This window comes from Gobio gobio (genome assembly GCF_949357685.1).
Source record: "Gobio gobio genome assembly, chromosome: 13".
NCBI lineage: Eukaryota > Metazoa > Chordata > Actinopteri > Cypriniformes > Gobionidae > Gobio > Gobio gobio.
The window spans coordinates 18,351,974-18,378,470 of NC_137106.1; the positions used below are offsets into that span (position 1 = coordinate 18,351,974).

Here is a 26,497-nt window from a genome sequence, read left to right on the forward strand (position 1 = left end):
TGGGCTCTGTATTATCCTGCACTGATTGTCAGCATCAGGAACTGTAAAATGCAGAAAAAATACCATTCATGGAAATAATGTGGATAGAAATACTATAAACTCATGAAGTCTCCCCCCAAAAATGTAAAGATTAAAACAGTATGTTTTGGAAAAAATAAAATAAATAAACAGATATTTTTTATACATATATATATATATATATAGCAACAGATCCTTTAAATCCTGCAAGTTGCGAGGTTGGCCTTCACAGATTTTGCCATGCCAAGGCAACACTTTGAACTCTTTGTCATGTTCCTCAAATAATATTTTTGTATCCCAGAGTGGCAGGGCGCGTTATCCTGCTGATAGATGTCACTGCCATCAGGGAACACCATTGCCATGAAGGGGTGTACATAGTCTCCAACAATGTTTAGGTAGGTGGTACGTGTCAAAGTAACATCCACATGGATGCTAGGCCCCAATGTTTCCTAGCAGAACATTGCCCAAAGCGTCACACTTGTCGCCTTCCCATAGTGCACCCTGTTGCCATCTCTCCCCCAGATAAACGACACACACGCACCAGGCTATCCTGGTGATCTGAAAGAAAACGTGATACATCAGACCAGGCCACCTTCCATTGCTCTGCGGTCCAGTTCTGATGCGCATGTGCCCATTGTAGGTGCTTTCGGTGGTGGACAAGGGTCATCATGGGCACTCTGACCAGTCTGCGGCTAAGCAGCCCCGTACACAGCAAAATGCGATGAACTGTGACCTTTCTATCAAGGGCAGCATTAAGGTTTTCAGCTATTTGAGTTACAGTAGCTCTTCTGTGTGATCGTACCAGATGGGCTAGCCTTCGCTCCCCGTGTGCATTAGTGAGCCTTGAGCACCCATGACCCGGTTGTCCTTTCTTGCACCATTTTTGCTAGGCACTAACCACTGCATAGTGGGAACACCCCACATAACATGCCGTTTTGGAGATGCTCTGACCCAATCTTCTAGCAATCACTATTTGGCCCATGTAACTCAGATCTTTTCACTTGCCCAATTGTGCTTCTTCCAATACATGAAATACTGAGTTCGGAACCGCATACTACTCTTACTATTTCTGCCATAGAAAGATATGCTGAAAATAGTAAGTGCTGTATACTAGTATGCCGCTCCGAATTCAGCAACCGACTGTTCACTTGCTGGCCAATATAACCCACCAATTGATAGGTGCCATTGTAACAATACAATAACATATAATGTTATTCACTTCACCTGTCAATATTGTGGCTGATCAGTGTATTATATGCACTCATGTTTCAGATGTATTGTAGATGTAGAATATTGTTAGTGATATTAAAATATATATATTTTTGTGCATTACAGGTAATCTGGTTCCTCCCCGGAGAAGAGTGAATATGTTCTTCAAGAAGGAACTTAAAGGAGGTAAACTGAGGCTGAGAGGGTATTTGAGGCCACTTCTGATTCAAGACACTCACTCTCTATTTAGCTGGCCACTTCCTGTCCACCAGACAGATGGGCTATTGGAGCACAGCCTGTTTCCATGACAACTGCTTTGGATACAGCTAGCTGAAAACCACAGAATACACAGACCGCCAAATAAAATACACAGTCCCAAGTGGCTTTTATTGGAGCTTAAGATGTGTATTTGATACAAAAAGAAACTAACATGTCTGTCTGACTAACAGTTAAGTAAAGGAAAATAATAGCTTTGCCTATAAGAACACTTAAAATGCACATTAAAACCAAATCAGACATTAATAACAAACTAAAAAAAATTCCCATTTGCATAAATAGATCATTTAGAATGATTTCATTTCTAAATTAAAAAAGATACTTTAGAAAATTGACCTTTTGCTATAGTTATAAAAAAAGTCCCATCCCAGTAATAAATATATACACAATAAATGATACAAAAGAGTGTATCAGTTATTAAGAAAACATTTAGATGCAAAAATGATTTAAAACCTGTACATACAACAAAAGTAACAGCAGTTTATGGGGCATCATATAATGGTTATGGTGTAACCAAATAAACAAAATGCAATACTACTTATTTGATGATTTTTAAAGATATGTGCATCAATGTTTTTTGGGCAAAACTGATATAGGAACTTTATCTGATTGCAAATTTATGTTGTAAATGTGTAGGGTTTCTTGGCATGTTTGTAGAGCATTACAGTTCATTCACCAACAATAAAGAATAATGTTTATGAATCTGTATTGTTGTTTTGTAAAAAAAAATAAAAATAAAAAAAAACAGAATAAGTTTATACTGATTCTCTGTGGATCACATTTTGAAAATACCTCCTGAAGGATTCATCAGAGGGCCTGATGTATGGACCTTATTTGTTCATATAATGCCAGACTTTGGGGAAAGTCTGAGACCATTTGTTGGTTAAAAAAAGGTTGTTGTTGCACTACATTTATAAATCGTAATGCACATGAACAGACAGACACACAGACACACACACAGTGCTTGTGGCACCTCATGGAGTTGCTGAGCAAGGGATGATATACTGTACTCACTAAATACTGCTCAGGGTATTTGTATCAATACAGCGAAGCAAATAGGATTCCCCAAACCCATTTTACTACAGAAGTAACACCCTGTTCATTCGTCCTTTTTAGAGATTAGTGTCTCCAGTGCTATGACGTTAAACAGGAAAGCAAAGAGTAAATCGTTTTTGTGATCTCTTTCAGAGGCACAAAACAAATGAGAAGTAGTAAAAAGCCACAGCTGTTTGCTTATACTGAGGAAAATGAGAAAATATGGCTCAAAACCTTTAAGGTGTTTGGAAGAAACACTTGAAAGAGATACTCTACATCAGGCTATTTCACTCTCAATTCACAAAGTACTTAAGGCTCATATACTTAACCCAAAAACTGTTCATTAGACTATACAAAAAAATGACAGCGAGTTGCTGAGGGATTTCTGGTATCCTTATAGAGTTGGAGGAAGGGTCTGTGGACTTGTGTAAACCAGTCTGTAGGATGACTCAAAAATAACTCTCAAATCTCTGTCAGTGTGAGCTTAATCATTCCTCCCATTTCCTCTATCTGGATCTGGAAGGTGTCCTCGTTGGAGTAGTGTTTGATGATGTTATCATCCATGTTTACCATGATCCTGAAACAAAGTAGAGATGGTGAGATACTATGGTTTAGTTTTACCCTTGACTGACTGTGGTTCAGTGACTAATCAAAGGAAATATGTGAGATACATTCATAAATATAATTAAATTAATACAAATCAATTTTGATTAAATATATGGTCATACTTTAATAATTAATAATAAACAGCCAATATCCTAGTAATATGTATGCTAAAAAGCAACTAGTTAATAGTGAGAATTGGACCCTAAACTAAATTGTTGCCATATATATATATATATATATCATTTATAAATGGATATATTATATATCTGATCAGGCATATATTGTGTTGGTCCCCCTGACCCATCGAGGCATGGACTCCACTAGACCCCTAAAGGTGTGCTGTGGTATCTGGCACCAAGATGTTAGCAGCAGATCTTTTAAGTCCTGTAAGTTGTGAGGTGGGGCCTCCATGAATCGGACTTGTTTGTTCAACACATCCCTCAGATGCTCGATTGGATTGAGATTTGGGGAATTTGGTGGCCAAGTCAACACTTCAAACTTGTTGTGCTCCTCAAACCATTCCTGAACCATTTTAGATTTGTGGCAGGGCGCATTATCCTGCTGAAAGAGCCACAGCCACCAGGGAATACCGTTTCCATTAAAAGGTGTACATGGTCTGCAACAATGCTTAGATAGGTGGTATGTGTCAAAGTAACATCCACATGGATGGACCCAAGGTTTCCCGGCAGAACATTGCCCAAAGCATCACACTGCCTCCGCCGGCTTGCCTTCTTCCCATAGTGCATCCTGGTGCCATGTGTTCCCCAGGTAAGTGATGCACACGCACCCGGCCATCCACGTGATGTAAAAGAAAATGTGATTCATCAGACCAGGCCACCATCTTCCATTGCTCCGTGGTCCAGTTCTGATCCTCACATGCCCACTGTTGGCGCTTTCGGCAGTGGACAGGGGTCAGCTTGGGCACCCTGACTGGTCTGCAATGCACTGTGTATTCTTTCTGACACCTTTCTATCAGAACCAGCATTAACTTCTTTTAGCAATTTGAGCTACAGTAGCGTGTCTGTTTAATTGGACCACACGGGCCAGCCTTCACTCCCCACTTGCATCAATGAGCCTTGGAGTGACCCTGTCGCCGGTTCACCACTGTTCCTTCCTTGGACCACTTTTGACAGATACTGACCACTGCAGACCGGGAACACTCCACAAGAGCTGCAGTTTTGGAGATGCTCTGACCCAGTCGTCTAGCCCAGTGGTTTTCAAACCTGTCATGGAAGCAGCCCAGCCCAGCACATTTAGTGTCTCCCTCATTTATCACACCTGATTCAACACATCAGCTCGTTAGATTGCAAGAACTAAATTAGATGTGATAAATTCAATACAAAATGTGCAGGGCTGGGGTGCCTCCATGACAGGTATGAAAACCACTGGGCTAGCCATCTCAATTTGGCCCTTGTCAGACTCGCTCAAATCCTTACACTTGCCCATTTTTCCTGCTCTTAACACATCAACTTTGGGGACAAAATGTTCACTTGTTGCCTAATATATCCCACCCACTAATAGGTGCCGTGATGAAAAGATAATCAGTGTTATTCACTTCAACTGTCAGTGGTCAGAATGTTATGCCTGATCAGTGTATATATATATATATCACATTAAAATATTATATTAGTAATAAATAATGAATTTAATGCAAATCATGCTCTATACAATGTTATCAATTGACAGCCCTGGTTTAAAGGAATCTGCGTGTCTTACCCTTTCTTGCATTTCTTGAAGACTTTTCCCATCTTCTCAAGAGGAACTTCATATTTCTCTGAAATCTGGTGGAGAGCAAAATCCATTAGCAGGTGCCAGAAGTAGCACTTTATATTACTGTGTCTATCTGACATATAAGTTATTGTTATTTGCAGTACATGGCAATGGATCATTTAAGCAACTCAGCACAATAATTATGAAGTGTTTCTGTATTTCTCTGCAAGTACACTTATATAATGACACTTTTAGAATGGCCAAAAGACTCAAAACAAGCAGGTCACAATAAAAAGTCTTGAAAAGCATGGGCAAATTTCAAAAGATGATATTTTGAAGAATATTAACTAAACAGCTTTGTTTACTATTGCTATTACTTTCATTGCAAATGGGGGGAAAAACACAAAAAATACATTCTCCAAATATCTTTCTTTTGTGTTCCAGGTTTGGAACAATATGAGGGTGAGTAAATGATGACAGAATTTTAATTTTGGGGTGAGCTATCCTTTTAAAGTAGTAATTTTTTAACTCATAAGTAAAGTAATGCAACTCTTTATGCACTTATTAAATTGAACATTTGTAGACTTAAGTACATTTTCAAGCCAACTAGTATCAAAGTGCATCTTATTTCGGGATACGAGTGGTTCAGCTTAATGTTTTCCTAACCCCCCTGACGTTATCCTAACATTCCCTTTCCTCATTCTCATAGCTGGCTGAAGTGTTGCAATGCTTGGAAATCATTCTGTTACGCACACCACACAAAAACACGCACACTTTCTTATGCCTGCCGGAGAACCCTGTATAGCCCATGCCAGCTTTTGTCTTTATTAGCTGTTTAGGTTTTTGAGGCAGTGTGATTCACATCGTGGCCTCCTGTTATGTTTTAATGCAGGCAGCCTGTTGACAGTCAATCTCCTGCTACGTAACTCAATGTCCCTATTAAATCACCCTGCTTCAGACTCTAATTTCAGGGACTTTTCTGCACTGACCACATGCTGTTACTGCACTTCTCTGGCCTTGTTTTTCTTTTCTTTTTTCCTGAATTTCTCTGGGAGGTGCCGTGCTGCAACATTTTTTTGCAACAGCAACATGCTGTTATTGTCTGTTTGTGTGGTGCAATTAAAGGATGCATTACTAAACAAAATGATACTATTACAATGTTTAGAACATGTTTTTCTCTATTCTTTCTGTGAACATGCCCTTAAATAACCCTCCACTAAAGGCAATGGAATATTAAAGATGTATAGTTGCTTGTATTAGTAGTTTTATTTGCTGAGGTATTCTTAGTGTTTTTAGCTCACTTATCAATTTCATCATCATCCGGGGGGAAATTATAAGTATGATTGTTTCAAAACGTGACGGCACATGTCTTCTAACAAGACGCATGATTTGCCTTGACCAGGAATTGATTTAAATAAAGCAGGCATCCTCGATTGTTGACGTGCATAGCTGTCCTTTGGATGAGACGTTAAGCCAAGGTCCTGACTCTTAGTGGTCATTAAAAATCCCAGTATGTCCTTCGGAAAATGAGCAAGGGTGTAACCCTGGCATCCTGGTGGGTGTTCTGGCGCAATATGGCTGCCGTCACATCATCCAGATTCTGCACATTGATGGTGGTTGAGGAGACCCCCCTTCTATATGTAAAGTGCTTTGAGTACCCAGAAAAGTATATAATGTAACTTATTATTATAGTTGGATAGTTTTCAACGTCCTCTATTTTGGATTAATTTTTTTAGACTCGAGCTCATCGCAATTCATCATGGGAATGTGTTAAATTTCCTAACCCATATGAGCAAAAGCTTGCCTTAGCAGACTGCACTGATCATTTTGAATGTGGACATTTGGGGAAAGAGAAGTGAACTCACCGCTTCCACTAGGCCTTTTACTGTAGGAGTTTTCAGCATGAGAGCATCAAACACTTCCTCTGTCTCCTTTCGCACATACAGCAAAACTGCAAAAGCAGAGAAATGTGGTCAGCTATATGGTCAGTCATGCATAAAACTGCAAGCCCAGTATTCTTGAAAGTGAGGTCAGATTCGCAAACCAAAATAAACCAGAAAGTAAAGTCTAAGTCATCTGCCAAGACGTTCATGTGGCAGATGATATGATATGTTTTTCTAACGCATGCTTTTAATGACTTTGTATCTCACATGCTGTTCCCTGTAGTTGGAGTTGCTGATCATGTCTAGTGCAAGTCACACTGACTTGCGCTCCCCTTTCACCTGAAAATCCAGAAGGACTGGGCTGCATCCCAAGCCATTACTGGGAACACTATGCTTAAAGCAAGGGACTTTCAGTTATGTGGACAGTCCGGAGTACACAGATTACAAATATTACATCCTATTCCAAAGGCAATGTGTTGCCTTTGGCAAGAAGTGTTGTTTTTTTTTTTTTTTTTTTTTTTTTTTAAGATACAAACACACACACCCACACAAACCCACACATGGCTGACCATGACTGCTATTTAACAGGAAAACAAGCAGAGGTTGGCCAGAGAGAGACAAGGCATCGTGTTGGGAGGGCTAGCAGCCTCCAGTGACCTGCAACTTTCTGTTGTTTTTTTTGTTTGTTTTTTTACAGAACAGATGTTTGGCTCTACATCTTGTTGAAGTGATCTAAGCAGCAGTGATTGCCTCTGAAATGCTGAGACACACTGCTCTATAATTAGGACCTATCAGGGTAAAAACAATAGCTCTGTTCCAAAACCTATAGTCAGCTGCCTCACTACCTACTACCTACATAGGCAATCCTAACGTCATGGAACCTCATAAGTGACCACCTGGAACACTTGGTAGAGTGACTGTAATAATCCAAATGAAAAACAATATTTTAACATTTATTATCATTATTATATTTTTTACAATTATTCGATAATATTTATTATATTCATTAATTATTATTGAATATTATTATGTGTTATATACTATTTTATGGATACTTTTCAGTTCATCTAAAAATGAAAATTCTGTCATGAATTACTCACCCTCATGTCGTTCCTAACCCGTAAGACTTTTGTTCATCTTCAGAACACAAATTAAGATATTTTTGATGAAATCCAAGAGCTTTCTGGCCCCACATAGACAGCAACGTTATTACCACTTTCAATGTCCAGAAAGGTAGTAAGGACATTGTTAAAATAGTCCATGTGAGTACAGTGGTACAGTGAAGCAATGAGAATACTTTTTGTGTGCAAAAACAAACAAAAATAATGACTTTATTCAACCATTTCCTCTCTTCTGTGTCAGTCTTCTACGCTGTTCACGCCGTAAAAACAGTTCAGCGCTTCCGGTTTTTACGTGAGAATGCCGGCTCATTATTGGTCAGCTCCTGCGTCAGCATCACACACATGCGTCATTGTGCTCACGTGAACAGAAAGCTCTCGGATTTCATCAAAATATCTTCATTTGTGTTCCGAAGATGAACAAAGGTCTTATGGGTTTGAAACGACATGAGGGTGAGTAATTAAGGGCAGAATTTTTGGGGTGAACTAACCCTTTAAATTCAACCGTCCGCCATCTTGATTTGGTTTTTTTTACTGAGCTTGTAACAGTGCATTGTGGGATTGCTTTCTCCTTGAATGATACATGTGATGCTGCCTTTGAATTTGTCTTAAACAAGGCATCTTATGAGGTATCCACCATAGGCAGCGTACTAGGTTTTGGAAGAGAGCAAATGTGTTTTGAATTAGAGTGTTTTTGTGTGCGGTTACTCGCCAGCAACCAAATGGCATTGCACATCAACAGCGCTGATACTGTAGCACCAGCAATACTGAAAAACACAGAAATACCCCAAAATCGGTCTTATCCACAGCAGGGACAAAACAAATGACATACAACCCAGTTCCAGTTAAAACACACCTCTTTTGGGCTCATCCATCCTTGTCAGCTTATTGGGAGGTGATCCAAACTCCTCCTCGGAATAAGGTAATCTCTTCATAGCTGAACTGAAGAACATGATGGAAAGAGGACGTGTGAGGAGAAAAGGAAAGGAGATGCAGCAGATGAGTGTATTACTGAGAAAACCACCATCCCAAAAGAAAAAAGGAGGCGCTAACGAGTACATCATTACCAATGACACACATTTCCTGAAAAAGCTATACAGGGAGCAGCGCTCCAGGGCAAAGCTAAAGGCTATTTGCTATATAATGCACATTTTGAATCCTCCCCCTGTCTTGAACAAAATGAGCACAAAGAAGGTAAAAGACAGAAACTTACCCTTCCTCTGAGTCCTCCGGTGAGAAAGGCTATAATGAGAAAAGACACAACACAGCATTAACAAAAAATATAGACTTTTTAAAAGTTAATTTAACATTTGTTAAAAAATGCCTTAATTATTTCAGAATAAGGAGGTATTGTAGAGTTATGTCCCGTGGTGCATAAAGAGTCTTCCAGTAACATATTGAATGTTAGGTTTTTTTTTTTTTTTTTTAAGTCTGGCCGAAAATAACAGAATATAAATATACACTAACATTCAAAAGTTTGGGGTCAGTAAGATTTTTTTTTTTTAAGAAGGACATTAAATTTATCAAAAGTGACAGCAAATACTGTTACATTGCTACAAATTTCAAATAAATTCATCAAAGAATCCTGAAAAAAAAATGTATCACAGTTTCCTCAAAAGTATTAAGCAGCACTGTTTTCAACATTGATAATAATAAGAAATGTTATTTGAGCACCAAACCAAAATATTATAATGATTTCTGAAAGATCATGTGACACTAAGGACCGGATTAATGATGCTGAAAATGCAGCTTTGCATCAGAGGAATAAATTAAAATTTGTTTCAAAATATTTCAAAATATTACTGTTTTTACTGTATATTTAATCAAATAAATGCAGCCTTGATGAGCATCAGAGACTCTTTAAAAAAAACTTACTGACCCCAAACGTTTAAACAATAAAGGTTTCTATCGTTCTACTGTATATTTACATGAAGCTCACATTGGAACGTCTTTAAAATGTTACATTTTAATTTTACTTAATACATTTTAATGTGGTTGAAAAAATAAACATTCAGCTGAACTTTAGTTTTTAAACTTCTTTGTTTTATTCCACAACAATCTGTTTGAGATGAAACAATAACCCCCTGCGGGACCACCGCAGTCGCGCTACAGAAGAGCACTGGGTTAAACTATTAACTTTTTTTTTTTTTTGCTTTAGGTCCTGCACACTGCAATGTAAACTCGATACAAAAGCTTTCAGACCCTCATAAAGCAGACCATTCAGAACATTTGAATCAACACAGGTGCATTGCATAAGCACATAAAAGCACATTAACATCCTCCCGTGGCTCTAAACTTGCTTCATTCAAAAGTATGGCAACGTTCATATTTCTTTTTCCCTTTTTTTGTGTGTGTGTGATTTTAGTAAAGAGTAAATAGCCAGGTTTATTTTTGGCTCTAGATATACTCATCAATGTCACACAGCTACTGATGATCAAAGGTCATGTTTAAGGACAGTGTCTAACATTTGCTTTCCTACAGAATGAGGAGTCATGTGATTTTAGCCGTATGGGTGAGCAGTTAAAGGTGGAAGGTGAAGTTAAAGGAAGGGTTCTACCAAGAAACTGATTTAAAAATAACTTCCAGGTCTAAGAACCTTAAGTTAAAAGACATGCGAGTCAGTGATGGGGCTAAAGGCACACATTTTCTTTTAAACCACTACATGGTTCAAAATTCTGCTCAGCACTTTTCTTAACAACCACTTTTGATGATGCACGTGGAAATTTGGCCGATCCTTGACGTGATCGCGGACAGCAATGCAAAGTTGATCTAATATTAATGTTTTTTGATAACAAAATGTTAAAAATTAAAGCAACAATTATTCAATAACCGAAGAATGTTAAAGAATGTTATTTGGCCTGAAAGGTGCACCTGCTGTTGGGGCTAAAGGCACAATAATTAACATGATGATAAACAGCCGGCTGACTTTTCCATTTGTTGACATGACATATAAATATCATATATTATGTTAGGTGTCCACCTTAGAGATAATCACCATATTTATAATAAACCATCATATTAATCATATAATATAATAAAATATCATATAAAAGCTATGTTAAGTTATTATAGGATCTTTACTTTTTAAAATATATTTTGTTTCTGTTTGTTTGTACCCTACTATTGATGTATATGGTATTTGGTAACCTGGATGGTACTCTGAATAAAGCTGGCAGGACAAATTAGGCATGTTTTGATTCGTTAAGAAAGCGTGTGTGGGCTGCACATGTGATTCCTTGCCAATAACCCTCTGATAACAGCCAAACCCATGCCATAAATTCCAGATTTCATAACCATGAGAAACAACTATATTCCTTCCAACTGGCTGCATCATTCCGGTCACCGTGACCCAACTACAATCTGGCTTTTCTGTGAAATGTTAGTCTGCTCTCACGCATGCAATAAAGAGCACTGAAATGATATCAATATGCTTTTACACAAAGCCACTTATATGTGGACGATAATGGGGAACTCAAATTATTCTGTTAGGTTGCTTCGTCATATTGGTACTACTGACATTTAGATCATTAATATTTTTGGCAAGAAACCACACATTGGAGATAAAAAAAAAGATCACTGAGGTTTGACTAGGTCAGATAAAAAATAATTGATGAGAAGATAAGAGGTTAATTTTCGAAATATATAATCATAGTAATAATATTTTTTATTAATAAATTACATTGTCATTTAGTAAATTGTAATTAATATATTTATATTGCTTATTTTGTACATTGTACATTTTGTACATGGTGGCACTGGTTCTCTGGGGACAACAACAAAAAAAAGTTGGTGAACCTGATTTCACCAAGTACAACATGTTCCTGGATCAACATCTTTGTTGATCCTGGAACAACATTCCAATCAACCAATCAGATTTGAGGGACAAGTTTACTGTCAAGTTTAGGCTTACAACCAGGGTTTGGTGCTTCTACATCAGTGTCATTCACCTGTCATTTCCCTCTGATTTTAGGGAAACGTTATGGGTAGGGTTAGGACAAAATTTTCAGACAGGAATGTTGTTCCAGGGTCAGCAAAATATGCACCTGCAAATGGCCATTCTTTAAAGGGTTAGTTCACCCAAAAATGAAAATTAATTACTCACCCTCATGTCGTTCCAAACCCATAAGACCTTCGTTCATCTTCGGAACACAAATTAATATATTTTTGATGAATTCCGAGAGCTCTCTGACCCCTCCATAGACAGCAATTTAACACTTTCAAGGCCCAGAAAGGTAAAGACATCATTAAAATAGTCCATATGACTACAGTGGTTCAATTTTAATTTGATGAAGCGTTGAGAATACTTTTTATGTGCAAAAAAACAAACAAAAATAACGACTTTATTCAGCAATCTCTTCTCGTCTGTGTCAGTCGCCTATTGACATAGTAAATACAGTACATTGCTTCAGAGTTACGCAGGAATGCCGGCTCACCATTGGCCGATGCTGTTCAGGTGAGCACCACAACGCATGCATGTGATGCTGACACAGGAGCTGGTCAACGTAAACTCAGTAGATGACTGACACAGACGAGAAGAAATAGTTAAATAAAGTCGTTATTTTTGTTTGTTTTTGCGTGCAAAAAGTATTCTCGTCGCTTCATAAAATTAGGGTTGAACCACTGGAGTCACATGGACTATTTATGTCTTTCCTGCCTTTCTGGGCCTTGAAAGTGTTCATTAAAATGCTGTCCATGGAGGGGTCAGAGAGCTCTCGGATTTCATCAAAAAAATCTTCATTTGTGTTCCAAAGATGAATGAAGGTCTTACGGGCTTGAAACAACATGAGGGTGAGTAATTAAGGACAGAATTTTCATTTTTGGGTGAACTATCCCTTTAAATTCATCTTTTAATGATTGATTGACTGAGTGATCAGTCAACAATCTTTTTGTTCTAAGCCACTGAGTGCATTTTCATAAATTTTTACACTGTGTTTAATAACCCATATTGTATAAGTTCTTCTTTTGGGAAAATGTCATAAACTGTTTAAACAAAAGCCAATTTGCTCTGTGGATTCCCCCGTTCTCGCACCAGCATTCTGGTGTCATTCAGTTTTCCCTGATTGTACCATCGTGGCTAAGCCTAACAGATAAGATTCAGGGGTTGCTAATGGCAGAGTTAATGAGGTCAAAATCATAATCTAAACTATATGGTTGTGCTGCTCACATGCTGCAAAATGTACATTATCATACATTCTCCTATCTTCGAATCTTATCACCAGTGTCATAACACACACTGCATAATCTGCATGTCAGGTGTACACCTGTAGAGCACAGTGCATTTGAGTTCCATAAGTCTGACAAGACCTAAATGTTGAAAAGCTGCGAATATCATAATTTTGACCTTTTTTTTTGGTCGATACACCTGAAATGCACTTATTGACCCCCAAAGAGGTCATCTGAAACTGTAACTTATCTGATATTTTTAAATATGAAACGTGTGCATTAAAAAGTTGTTAAGGATTGGTACTCACATGGCGCTGGAAGGTGGCGAAATGGATGTCGGGGATAAAAAGAACAGGCTGCGTCTCGAACTCTGTCATTGTCTTGAAGACAGTGATGTCGCTGCGCTTGTGCATGAGGGGCACCTTGACATCTGGCCCAACTGAGAAAAATGGGCCACGGATAGAGTGAAAAACAAGTCTCTCAGGAGCTCTAGTCTTATGTTTCAACTCGGGTCAGTTAAAATCTATGCATCAAAGTAAAAACCTGAAGCTGTGCTTACAGTTTCCCAAGGCCGGGTTGGCGTCAGGGCACTTGCCCTTCCTACGGGACTGTTTCCTCTCCTCATCACGGATCTTGCGTTCTGCACCCTTATCGCAGAAGACCTTAATCTGGCAGTATGCACGGTGGATAGGCTTATTACTGCGGTTGTTGTAGCTGTAGGTGTCGATCTGTAGGTTGAGCGGTAGGCCCTTCACTCCCTTCTGAGAGGAGAAGTCTGTGCTCAGGCAATTCACTGAAATGAAGATCTAAGGAGGGAAGAGAGGGAACAATTAATGTTACAATGTTTGTTACGTCATTTGTTACAAATTGCTGTGGTACATACAATTATATCACTGAATAAGAGACCTACATTTCCAAATGTCTTTAAAGATATTTTTTATTTCCTTGCAAGAAAAATCATGCAGTCATTCAGAGAGTGCCTGCAGAGTGTGACTATTATTCCTCTTTTATAGCTTCATCTCTCAGAATAGTATCTCTCTAGGCCAATGGTGCATTCTTAGACTTGTTCATCATATTCTATCCTTGAGCGGAGGCCCTCCTGTCACGTACCAACACCCTTATACTCTTATGCAATGAATGTTTAAAATATATAAGAAATTCCATTACAAACCATGCAAACATAATACAATGTTCCATAAGCATATAAATACAAAAATAATTCATTTTTACATTTTCAGAAATAAACAATAAAACCATGAGAAAACCTCAAAGTGCCCTGAATGCTTTTGCTTGACCTTTTTATAGTCGGTGGATAGCATCGTTTGTTTTGAACTTATAATTTCTGTTTTCTGCAAATGCACGGAGTAAATCTGTTATGACAGATGAAAGACTGTCATGCCATTATCTGTATTATATGTCGCCCCCTTTTGGTAACAAAATAGAATCACAGCACAAAGTTTTTAAGACTGGGTTAAATTCGAGAATTCTGGAAGTGCTCCTCCATCGTGGTCTATTGAAACAAATATTTGTTTATTGTATGATTAATTAAATATAAGTTTAATTCTACAACTGTGGCATTTCAAACGTTGATTATTACAATTTCATCTATATTAAAGGGTTAGTTCACCCAAAAATGAAAATTATGTCATTAATTACTTACCCTCATGTCGTTCGACACCCGTAAGACCTCCGTTCATCTTCGGAACCGAAATGAAGATATTTTAGTTGAAATCTGATCACTCTGAAAGGCCTCCATTGGCACAATGCACTTAACACTCTCAAGACCCTTAAAAGGTACTAAAGACGTCGTTACAAAGTCCATCTCACTACAGTGGTTCTAAAATAACTTTATGAATCGGCGATAATAATTTTTGTGGGCAAAAAAACCCTAAATAACGACTTACATAGTGATGACGATTTCAAAACAAGGCATCATGAAGCTTCGAAGCGTTATGAATCAGCGAGTCGAATCAGTGGTTGAATCGCCAAATTTCAGCAGTTTGGCGGTTTGACACGCGATCCGAATCATGATTCGGCTCCCTGATTCATAACGCTTCGAAGCTTCATGATGCCTTGTTTTGAAATCGTCATCACTATGTAAGTCGTTATTTAGGGTTTTTTTGCACACAAAAACGTCTCGGTTACGTATGTAACCCTCGTTCCCTGAGGAGGGAACGGAGACGTACGTTAGTGACTAACGAATGGGGGGTTTCGCTTAGAAGCCAATCATCTTCATCGTATTCAACAGCGCCCAATGGCAGTGCCAATGCCATGGGCATGCGGAATTTGCATGCGTAACTCCGCCCCACCTCGTGGGTATATAAGGAAGTACGCTGCGAACATCGCATTATGTTACTGCTGCAGGAGCCAAGACTGAACTCCTCGCGTTCCAGGCAGCACAGCTGACGTGGCTAAGGAAACGTACGTCTCCGTTCCCTCCTCAGGGAACGAGGGTTACATACGTAACCGAGACGTTCCCTTTCGTTCAGTCACTACGACGTACGTTAGTGACTAACGAATGGGGGATCCTATTCAACAACGCCACTCAGCTGTCATCCAGTGCCCTGCGTAAGTGTGAGATCCCGCCACTTAAGGCCCTAGGACTCCCACTTATCACAGGATTACCAAGGTACACTGGGAAGCATATCCCAGTGAGGGAATGCCAAGATGCCTACCGTAGGGAGGACTTAGAGAATACACATATGACCCGCTGAGGGTTGCATATGGAAGATCTCTAGGGTACCAGCCGAAGGTGGATTTTTAACCCTAGGGGTGGCAGGGACTTGCCAAGGGAAAGACACCTGCTCACTGAGGAGGCTTACGGTGGGAATACTCGTGTGGGGGTCGCCGGAGGGGAACCATGCACACGGAGCACCTGGCCGGACATGAGGGTCTGGGCTCGAAAGGGCAGACTGAACTGATGTCGGCGTCGACAGTGCTGGAGGAGCTCAGGGCTCTCGGGGAGCTCACCTGAGGAAAATATCGCACGTATCCAGTCATGGGAGTGGAATGGCGAGCAAGCGAAGACACCTGAGCCTGGCCCATTACCGGCCACCCGTAGGGGCGAGTACATAGTCGGACACTGGCTCCACTCGGAGATTGTAGAATCTGGCGAATGTGTTGGGTGTCGCCCAGCCTGCAGCTCTGCAGATGTCTGTTAGCGAGGCGCCATGCGCTAGAGCCCAAGAGGAGGCCACACTCCGGGTGGAGTGTGCCCTCACACCAAGGGGACATGGTCGGCCTTGCTGCTGGTATGCCAAAACAATGGTGTCCACTATCCAGTGAGACAGCCTCTGCTTTGAGAGAGCGCTTCCCTTCCGCTCTCCACCATAACAGACAAAGAGCTGGTCTGAGGTCCTGAAACACTGCGTCATGTCTACGTAGGCGCGGAGAGCGCGTACTGGACAGAGCAATGCCAAGGCTGGGTCTGCCTCCTCCAAAGGCAGCGCTTGCAGGTTCACCACCTGATCTCGGAACGGAGTGGTAGGAACCTTGGGCACATATCCGGGCCGGGGTCTCAGGATCACGTGAGAGTTAGCCGGCCCGAACTCAAGGCACGCTTCGTCAACCGAAAATGCTTGCAGGTCCCCGACCCTCTTAAGCGAGGCCAATGCGGTCAGCAGAGCCGTCTTCATAGACAAGAACTTAATCTCGGCCGACCGCAAAGGCTCAAAGGGAGGCCTCTGCAGAGCACTTAAGACTACTGAGAGGTCCCAAGAGGGAACGAGAGGAGAGCGAGGAGGATTCAGTCTCCTCGCCCCCCTCAGGAACCTGATGATCAGGTCGTGCTGACTTACCTTTTTGTCTCCCAGGAGATCGTGGTAGGCAGATATTGCGGCCACGTACACTTTCAGGGTGGAGGGAGACAGCCTTCGCTCCACCCCCTCCTGGAGAAACGATAGCATGGACCCGATCGGGCATTTCCAGGGGTCTTCTTGGCGGGAAGAGCACCATGTGACGAAGAGGTTCCACTTCAACGCGTAGAGACGTCGTGTAGACTCAGCTCTAGCGGAAGTGATGGTAGCGACCACCGCAGGTGGAAGGCTACTCAAACCTGCCGTGTCCCGTCCAGAAGCCACACGTGGAGCTTCCAGAACGCTGGACGCGGGTGCCAAAAGGTGCCCCGTCTCTGAGTCAGGAGGTCTGGTCTCAGAGGGATAGGCCAGGGAGGGGCTGTCGCAAGGAGTAAGAGTTCTGGGAACCAGGTCTGGCCGTGCCAAAGCGGGGCGACCAAGACGACCTGCTCCTTGTCCTCCCTGATCTTGCACAGTACCCGTGCAAGAAGGCTCACTGGGGGAAACGCATACTTGCGTAGCCCGGACGGCCAGCTGTGCGCCAGTGCATCCGTGCCGAGGGTGCCCTCGGTCAGGGAATAAAACAGGGAGCAATGGGAAGAGTCCTGGGAGGCAAACAGATCTACCTGTGCGTCGCCGAACCGTTCCCATATCAGCTGGATCGTCTGGGGGTGGAGTCTCCACTATCCGGGGAGAGGCTGAAACCGTGACAGCTCGTCGGCTGCACAGTTCAGGTCTCCAGGGATGTGGACAGCACGAAGGGACCTCAGGCGCTTCTGACTCCACAAAACGAGATGGCGGGCGAAGTGAGACATACGGTGGGAGCGTAGACTGCCCTGGTGGTTGATGTACGCTACTACGGCCGTGTTGTCTGTCCTGACTAGCACATGTTGACCCTTCAGCAACGCTCGGAAGCGGTGCAGGGCGAACCGTACAGCCAGTAACTCGAGGCAATTGACATGCAGAAGGCGCTGGGGTCCTGTCCAGGAGCCCGCGGCTGCTTGTCCATTGCACATGGCACCCCAGCCCGTGGATGATGCATCTGTTGTCACAACAACATGCCGGGAAGCTCGTTCTAAGGACACTCCGGTCCGTAGAAACTTGAGGTTCGACCACGGGGTGAGTGTCTGTAAGCAGGCCCGGGTCACTGGGACCCGGAGCGTGCCAGACCGCCATGCCCATCTCGGGACTCGATCGCGTAGCCAGTGCTGAAGCGGTCTCATATGAAGCAATCCGAGCGGCGTTACCGCGGCTGCAGATGCCATATGCCCCAGGAGCCTCTGAAAGTGTTTCAGTGGAACCGCACTCTTGCCCTCGAGTTGTCGAAGGGAAGTCAGCAGAGACTGCGCGCGCTCGCTCGAAAGCTGCGCGCACATGGCGACCGAGTCGATATCCATACCGAGAAAAGAGATCCTCTGCGCGGGGCAAAGTTTGCTCTTCTCCCAGTTGACCCGAAGGCCCAGACGGGCTAGGTGATGGAGCACCAGATCTCTGTGTCCGCAAACCTGCTCTCGAGAGGGACCCAGTATGAGCCAGTCGTCGAGGTAGTTCAGGATGCGGACCCCGTGCTGCCGAAGGGGCGCAAGGGCTGCCTCGGCAATCTTCGTAAAGACGCGAGGGGACAGAGATAGCCCGAATGGTAGAACTGCGTACTGATATGCCCGCCCCTCGAAAGCAAACCGTAGGAACGGTCTGTGTCGAGGCAAAATGGAGACATGGAAGTAGGCGTCCTTCAGGTCGATCGCTGCAAACCAATCGTGTGGACGAACGCATTCGAAAAGGCGTTTCGCTGTCAACATCTTGAACGGAAACCGGTGAAGGTAACGGTTCAAGACGCGCAGGTCCAGGATTGGCCGTAGCCCACCGGTCTTTTTTGGGTACAATGAAGTACGGGCTGTAAAACCCGCAATTCATCTCGGCTGGAGGGACAGGTTCGATCGCACCCTTCGCCAGTAGGGTGGCAATCTCCGCTCGCATGACGGGGGCGTTGGCCCCGATCATGGTGGAACGGACTCCCCGGAAGCAGGGAGGAACCTGCGCGAACTGAATCGCGTAGCCGCGCCTGACGGTCCGCTCGACCCAGCGGGACAGCCCTGGAAGCTGAAGCCAGACATCCAGAAACTGCACCAGCGGGGTCATACGGTGTACAGACGTACCCGGTGTGGGCTTGCAGCGATGCAGCGTCACCGGCCCGGACATGGGAGGCTGTGGGGCGTCCCGGTGCGGGGGCACGGTTGACAGCTGCGTCCTGACAGAGGAGACCAGGGAAGGACCAGCGTTCCACTGGGGTCTGCTCTGCCAGGAGGCTGGCGACAGAGTGGGATGCGAGTGGCGGGACCCGTGGGTGGCGCGCACCGTCATCACCGGACTCTGTGGGCTCAGGGATGGGAGTGTTAATTCTTTCTTTGACCAACATAGGGTGCTGCTGACCCGGGGGCCAGCAGCTGAACAAAGGATTCTCCCCCGGCCCTCCACCGGGGGAAGGAGTGGTCCTGCTACCATCTCCTCAAAAGAATTTCCCATCCCTGAGCCGTCCGTCTCAGGAGCGCCGCTTGGCCTGGCGTTTAGCGGGGCGCGGGGCGGCCTGAGGGGACTTGGACGCCTTCCTACGGCTTCCTCCGCGACCCGGCCCGGGTGAAGGCTGCTGCTTGGACCGGGTGGGAGGGGCGGGAGCCTTAGGAGGGCGTCCTCGGCGTGGAGCAGACTGAGTTGACTGTGCCGGCGGCGGGGTGGAGGCAGCAGCTGGCCGCCGGGGCAGTACGTGCTTGATAGCCTCAGTCTGCTTCTGGGCGATTGAGAACTGTTGGGCAAAGTCCTCAACCGCCCCGCCGAAGAGGCCGGCCTGGGATATGGGGGCATCGAGGAACCGGGTTCGCTCGGTGTCCCGCATATCGGCCAGGTTCAGCCACAGGTGACGCTCCTGGACCACATTTGTGGACATCACTTGACCCAGGGAGCGTGCGGTCACCTTCGTCGCCCGGAGAGCGAGGTCGGTGGCGGCACGCAGCTCATTTAAGAGCCCCGGATCAACTCCACCCTCGTGCATGTCCTTGAGGATCCTGGCCTGGTAGACCTGGAGGATCGCCATGGCATGCAGCGAAGCGGCAGCCTGCCCCGCGGCTCTGTGCGATTTCGACACCAAGGTTGATGTGAATCGACAGGCTTTGGAGGGGTGCTTAGGATCACCACGCCAGGTTGAAGCGCTCTGAGGACACAGTTGCATCGCAACAGAACGTTCAACTGGAGGGACCCCAGTGTACCCTTTAGCTGCCGCCCCATCGAGGACGGAGAAGGCGGAGGAAGTCAGTGAACGGTCACGGGAAGACAACGGGGACTTCCAGGACCGCGTGAGTTCCTCATGCAGCTCGGGAAAGAAAGGTATTGAGGGCAAGGACTGACGGGTGTCAGCGCGAGCCCCCAAAAACCAATCATCGAGCCTTGAGCGTTCGGGACAGGGTGGAGGGTTCCACTCGATCCCTAAACTCGCGGCTGCCCGAGACAACATGGCTGTCAGCTCTGGATCTGACTCGGGCAATGCTGGCACGCCCGAGGGCGGCAGCACAGCCGAGTCATCATCTCCAGAGGACTCGAGCCCACCTTGTGATGCGGTGATCGACATCGCATCCTCCTCCGGAGCGCCAAATGAGATGCGCGGAGGGGCCGGAGCCGGCCCCGCGATCTGCATCTGAACGCTCGCGGGTTGCAATGTGCAAGACGGGGGTGTGGCCCGAGGCATGAGCGTCGGGGCTTTGTTCCACACCGTAACCGTCAAGTCACCCTGACCACCAGCCGAAGTACTGGGCCTCTGGGACTCAGTAGATCGGGGTGTGGTAGAGGGGACTCTCACTTCAGTACGAAGGTCATGGAGTCTTGACCGCAACATTGCGATGGTCATGTTCCCGCAGTGAGAACATGACTCATCCGCAAACGCTGTCTGAGCATGCTGAAAGCCCAAACATACCAGACAGTGTTCGTGCCCATCAGAGGAGGAAAGCAACCGACCACACCCAGAAGTACACGGACGAGACATCCTGAAAAGGACCTCCAAAGCAGAAACATAATGCGATGTTCGCAGCGTACTTCCTTATATACCCACGAGGTGGGGCGGAGTTACGCATGCAAATTCCGCATGCCCATGGCATTGGCACTGCCATTGGGCGCTGTTGAACACGATGAAGATGATTGGCTTCTAAGCGAAACCCCCCATTCGTTAGTCACTAACGTACGTCGTAGTGACTGAACGAAAGGGAACTATTATCGCCGATTCATAAAGTTATTTTAGAACCACTGTAGTGAGATGGACTTTGTAACGACGTCTTTAGTACCTTTTAAGGGTCTTGAGAGTGTAAAGTGCCATTGTACCAATGGAAGCCTTTCAGAGCCATCAGATTTCAACTAAAATATCTTAATTTCTGTTCTGAAGATGAACGGAGGTCTTACGGGTGTCGAACGACATGAGGGTAAGTAATTAATGACAGAATTTTCGTTTTTGGGTGAACTAACCCTTTAATGTTTTGTTTTGTAAATACAGTGGAATATGAATTTCATTCCATTTTTCTCAGTATCCTGCTTTTTAAAGGGATAGCTCCTCCAAAAATGAAAATTCTGTCATCATTTACTCACCCTCAAGTTGTTCCAAACCTGGATAAGTGTCTTTGTTCTGCTGAACACAAAAGAAGATATTTTGAAGAATGTTTGTAACCAAGCAGAGAAAGCAACCATTGACTTCCATAGTAGGGAAAAACATACTATGGTAGTCAATGGTTGCTCTCTCTGCTTGGTTACAAACATTCTTCAAAATATCTTCTTTTGTGTTCAGCAGAACAAAGAAACTTATCCAGGTTTGGAACAACTTGAGGGTGAGTAAATGATGACAGAATTTTCTTTTTTTTTTGCGTGAACTATCACTTTAATTCAAAATCAGACACAAAACTGGAATTTCAAAATGAATTCTCAAATCAAATATGAATGACGCACAATCCCAAGGTTTAGAATCTAGAAACAAATGCAAAATTCTTGAACGTCTGCTCACCAAGGCTGCAATTTAATTTATCAAGAATACAGTAAAAACAACAATATTGTGAATTATTATTACAATGTAATGTATTAATAATGTAAATTACAAATTTTTTATTAAAATGTAGTTTATTCCTGTGGTTGGCGAAGCTGAATTATCTGAAGCCATTACTCTAGTCTAATATGCTGGTTTGCTGTTCAAGAAACATTTCTTCTTATTATTATCATCAGAGTTGTAAACAGTTGTGCTGTCAAGTATTTTTTGTTGGAAACGGTGATACACTTTTTTTTTCTTCTTCAGGATTCCTTGATGAATAGAAAGTTCCAAAGAACAGCATTTACTTGAAATTGACTTTTTTTGTGACAATGTAAACACCTTTACTGTAACTTTGATCAACTTAATGCATCTTTGCTGAATAAAAGTATTCATTTCGTAAAAGGATTATATAAAAAAACACTGACCCCCAAACTTTTGTGTATATGTAGGCTATAACTCATCTCATATAACTCATAGATCATTATCTGTATTTCTACTACCACTGTCACCCGAACAATATGTACTTAACTTTATCCGACGACAATACAGCAGCTTACGTAATAATGGGTTATTAACAAAAGGCCTGAGACAAAATGAGAATTAGAGTTACAAACAAGTGGACAATCAACTAATCATCAAATATTTGCACAAGCGTTCACTCAATGACTGTAAATTCTCAAATTGTCCGCTAGGGCGCGCCACAAGACCATTCCAGCCATCCTTTTCCAAACCTATTAGGGGTTTGCCCTGTTCACTTTCTGTTTTTCACCCAGACACACAGAATCAAAACCACGCCCGCGAACAACACTGCCAACAGTCGGCACACTGTAGACTGAGCACACGGATGAGTATCCTACAGCGCAGGCCTATCTTATGATCTGCATCCTGGTTTTAGGACAACACTGCTCACTGGAAAATACTCAATTTCATTCTTTAAACTATGAATTGTTTACTTAAATGGGATTAAAATGACTATTACAATTACATCGATAGTCCTACACAAATGTACGTGACTATTCTTTTAACAGCCTGATAAGATCCTTCAACTTAGTTAGAACGCAACAGAAAAATCAAAACTAATCAGGCAGAGGTAGAAGATTTGAACCAAAAATCTGTTCGTCTCTTGGTGACAGGTTTAACCCGACCAGTCTCGACACACTCGTCGAACAGGATTCCATCAGCCTACCTGTCACACTGCTCCCCTATTACTGTTTCCTCATTCTTAACGCCATTGTTGGGCGTCCCCTCATTAACACATCACTTTAGAACAAAATAGGGCTGTCAGGCCTAATGATCTGAGAACAAACCCTAAAACGTCAGATTGCTAGTCTCAGTGAACAACACATATCTTCATCAGTCCAGCATCTAAATCTGAAGACAATTTATCTAAAAGCATTGGTCAATGTTGGAAAACACCAACAACCAGCTCAAGTAACCAAGCTTGACAAAAATAACCATCTTCACACTTTCCGATAATGACACCTTATATTTCTATGGTCAAAGCACACTTTGTGTGTGTTTCCTGAATAAACCTTTTGTTTGTGTACAAATGTTGAGCATCATATGTTGAGTGTAAATCTCCATGTCAGTCATGTTTTTTTCTAAAAGGTCATGTCTATTTTTAGATTCTTTATAACAATACATACCAAGAATTCTAACAGAGGAAACGTTGCTATTATTCACCTTTAACCTTTTGGTAAATCTAAAGCCTTTCAACAGAAAGTCATTTTTCGCTAATCTCATAGTAATTTAAAGAGTAACAAGAGGTGAATCAAATGAAAAGAGCAATAATGATGTTTATTTATTAAATCTGTCCTCTAAACTGAATGAAAATAGTGCCCAAAAATGTCTTTACCTTTGCTTCCTCACTGATGTCCCATGTGAATGAAATGGCGTTATATGAAATCTCCTCAATATTACTGATGGTGTTGAAACTTTCTTTGTAGTCCGCTTTGGGAGACAAAAGAGGGTTGATTAATGAGTATTCACATTTTGTATTTTGTGGTAAATGGGGATAACATTTTTTTTGGTTGTGTCATATTTTTATATCTCAGTTGCTGAATCAGGTCAAACTGATTATAGTAGACTATAATTAAATGTTTATGACAGTTAAAGATAATTCATTCAACATATGCAAGAAAAACTTTTGTAATACAACATTATAACAAATTTGGTATTTATATATCAGAAGGTATTTTTCCCTTAGAAGTCAGCGTTCATTGAAAGCAATGCTGTGTACCCTTTCAAGCTTTACAATGCTCATCTTCCATTTGTTGTGTCATTGATGGCTCTCCCCTTGACCTATTGTCTTGTCCCCACCTGCAGGCCCCCTTCCCTGCTTCCAGTTTGTCTGTATGTGTGTTTGCTACCTGTACTCTTTATTCCACCCTGAACAACTCTGGACCCAGAAAAGCAAAGAGAACTGAAAGTGGGCTTAAGATCAGTGAGATCAGAGGTGTACAAATATCCCATGACAAAGACTCCTCACCAATATCAATGCATCTCTGTTTGGCCGTGTGCTGTCTCGAGTGCCAGTATTTCCAGTGCTTGAGTTGGTCATCTCTGGTTTTCTCCTCTCCAAACACTACCATCACAACACTCTGAAAAACAGCATGGTGTTATTATTGCTTTCCGTTAGTACACACCCTCAAACACTACTAGTTTCATTGGAAAATATCTGGACACTTACAATAATCTACGCACAATAATGTATGAATGTCATTAGATAAGAAAATATCAAGTGGCATCTGCAAACAAATTATACTAGTCTTTTTGTAGAAAAGAGCAATTTTTGAAATTACTTTTAACTAACTAGTATCAAAGAGAACGTGTCCAAATACATTTTGTCTTCATTTTGAACATGTCTATTGTTTCATCATTTAAAAGGCTAAAGTTATTAATCATACAAAATTATTTTTTGAAAATGTAGAAAGTTTTCTGTGAGGGTTATGGGATAGACTACAGTTTGTACAATATAAAAATCATTGTGTGTGTGTGTGTGTGTGTGTGTGTGTGTGTGTCCAAATAAAGCTTGGGGCAACTATAAAAATAATAATAATAATAATAATTTAAATAAAGAATACAGATTTAAATAAAAATAATAATAAATAAAATAATAAAATAAAATAATACAAATTCTTGCTCATCTTACCCTGACTTTACAGATGGGGCCATGCATCATTTTGCCATTGTCGGTTTCCCTGAGGGTGATGGGATAGAACTGGCCCTTGTTGAGGTATGTCATTGTGCCATCACCAGACTTCTGTCTGAGAGACTTGGAGGCTTCTAATGTGTATTCAAAATTATTACTGTTGACCAAACACAAGAAAACACCACATAATACATATTTGCACCATCAGACCAAATACACCCATGACAATTTCCCTGTTTGCTGAAGGCTGTTTTGTTATAGGCTGACATTCATTTACCCATGGGCCATGTGCACCTGTCAGGACCCTATTCTGTTTGCACACACTCAGAATCTGCTATCTCCCGGGAGACTCTTAAAGGGAATGGGGTTTCTCTGGGGTTTTAGCTTTGGCAGCAAGCGTTCGCTTACCTTGACAATGTGTCAAAGGTGCCGTAGTCCTCCTGCGTGATGGAACTCATGCGTAACGGGAGATCCCCTGGGAATGAGAACACCTGTAGCGCACAAAAGAGGGGCGAGAGGGCCTGGCATTAGCGCAAACAACCACCACACTGCTACGCATTCAGTCAGTGAGAGAAAGCTAAATAGCTAAACCAAAGATAAAACAAACGGCTCTCCCAGCTCCCTGTGTGTGCAAGGTTTTTGTGGAACGATCATTTCTAAGGAAATCCTCCCTCCAGGTTTAAAAAAAAAAGAGAGAAGGTAGAGAGAGGGAGCGGGAATGAGAGCGGGCAAGAGAGAGTGAGAGAGAGAGAGAGAAAGGGCCCTGGCTATTATGTGAGAGGAAAATACAGCACTTTATTGTGTAAGAGAGACAATGGCATAATGACATGCTAGCTGCTATTTTGGCATGTTCAAATAAAAATAGGGAGGGGGCTCAATACAATGTCTTTAGAGTCGCCAGGTAAATGAAGTATTGTTTGAGGGTGGGAGACAAGAGATATGTGTGTGTGTGTGTGTGTGTGAACTCACATCTGAGTTCTCTGGGAAGGTTGAGTCTGGGGTGCGTGGCTGTGTGTTCGGGCTAAACTGGTTGTGGGGGGGATGACGGTCAAATACCCCCGTGTGACTGTCTGGTTCTGAGCAGTGGGGGTTGGGGACTGTGACTGAGAAACCGTGTGATGAACCTTCGGTCTTCACCGAGTAGTTTGGCACAGCCGCAATGGAGACCGTCACCGTAGTATCAGGCGTGGAGAAAAGGCCTCTCTTGTCCTGGGTGAGCTGGTTCCCTGGAAGAACGATATTTAGGGGTACTCCTTTCAGAACCTGGATTCTGTTCTCCGATGGCATTGACATCTCTTGGAGAGGGGTCAGCATGTTCCTGTTGAGAATGTAAATGTACATAACAAAATATTATACAATATAAATGTTTGGGGAAAAAAAAGATTGACAAACACATGTCTAGGTATAAAGTTTAAAAATGACTCTCGTTTGTTTGTTTGCTTTTTGAAGAAATGTGATGTGAATATTTGCTTGGCTTTTTT

At 42.8% G+C, this 26,497-nt stretch overlaps 1 protein-coding gene across 4 annotated transcripts in view; it reads right to left on the reverse strand.

The window, feature by feature from the left end:
• Window positions 1-1,589: 1,589 nt before the first annotated feature.
• The window catches only part of grhl1 (grainyhead-like transcription factor 1), a 32,518-nt gene continuing 7,610 nt past the window's right edge, over window positions 1,590-26,497 (reverse strand). For 2 of the 4 annotated variants that reach the window (XM_079832498.1, XM_079832499.1), the window contains exons 4-15: window positions 25,986-26,334; window positions 25,425-25,507; window positions 25,017-25,173; window positions 24,354-24,465; window positions 23,721-23,815; window positions 13,578-13,824; window positions 13,327-13,457; window positions 9,069-9,097; window positions 8,712-8,797; window positions 6,720-6,805; window positions 4,861-4,925; window positions 1,590-3,115 (exon numbers count right to left, since the gene is read on the reverse strand). In XM_079832498.1, the coding sequence (XP_079688624.1) occupies window positions 3,001-3,115; window positions 4,861-4,925; window positions 6,720-6,805; window positions 8,712-8,797; window positions 9,069-9,097; window positions 13,327-13,457; window positions 13,578-13,824; window positions 23,721-23,815; window positions 24,354-24,465; window positions 25,017-25,173; window positions 25,425-25,507; window positions 25,986-26,334 (1,555 nt within the window). In that variant the 3' untranslated portion in view covers window positions 1,590-3,000. The remainder of the gene's footprint in view (window positions 3,116-4,860; window positions 4,926-6,719; window positions 6,806-8,711; window positions 8,798-9,068; window positions 9,098-13,326; window positions 13,458-13,577; window positions 13,825-23,720; window positions 23,816-24,353; window positions 24,466-25,016; window positions 25,174-25,424; window positions 25,508-25,985; window positions 26,335-26,497) is intronic. The other 2 variants (XM_079832501.1, XM_079832500.1) reach the window with 2 other exon arrangements.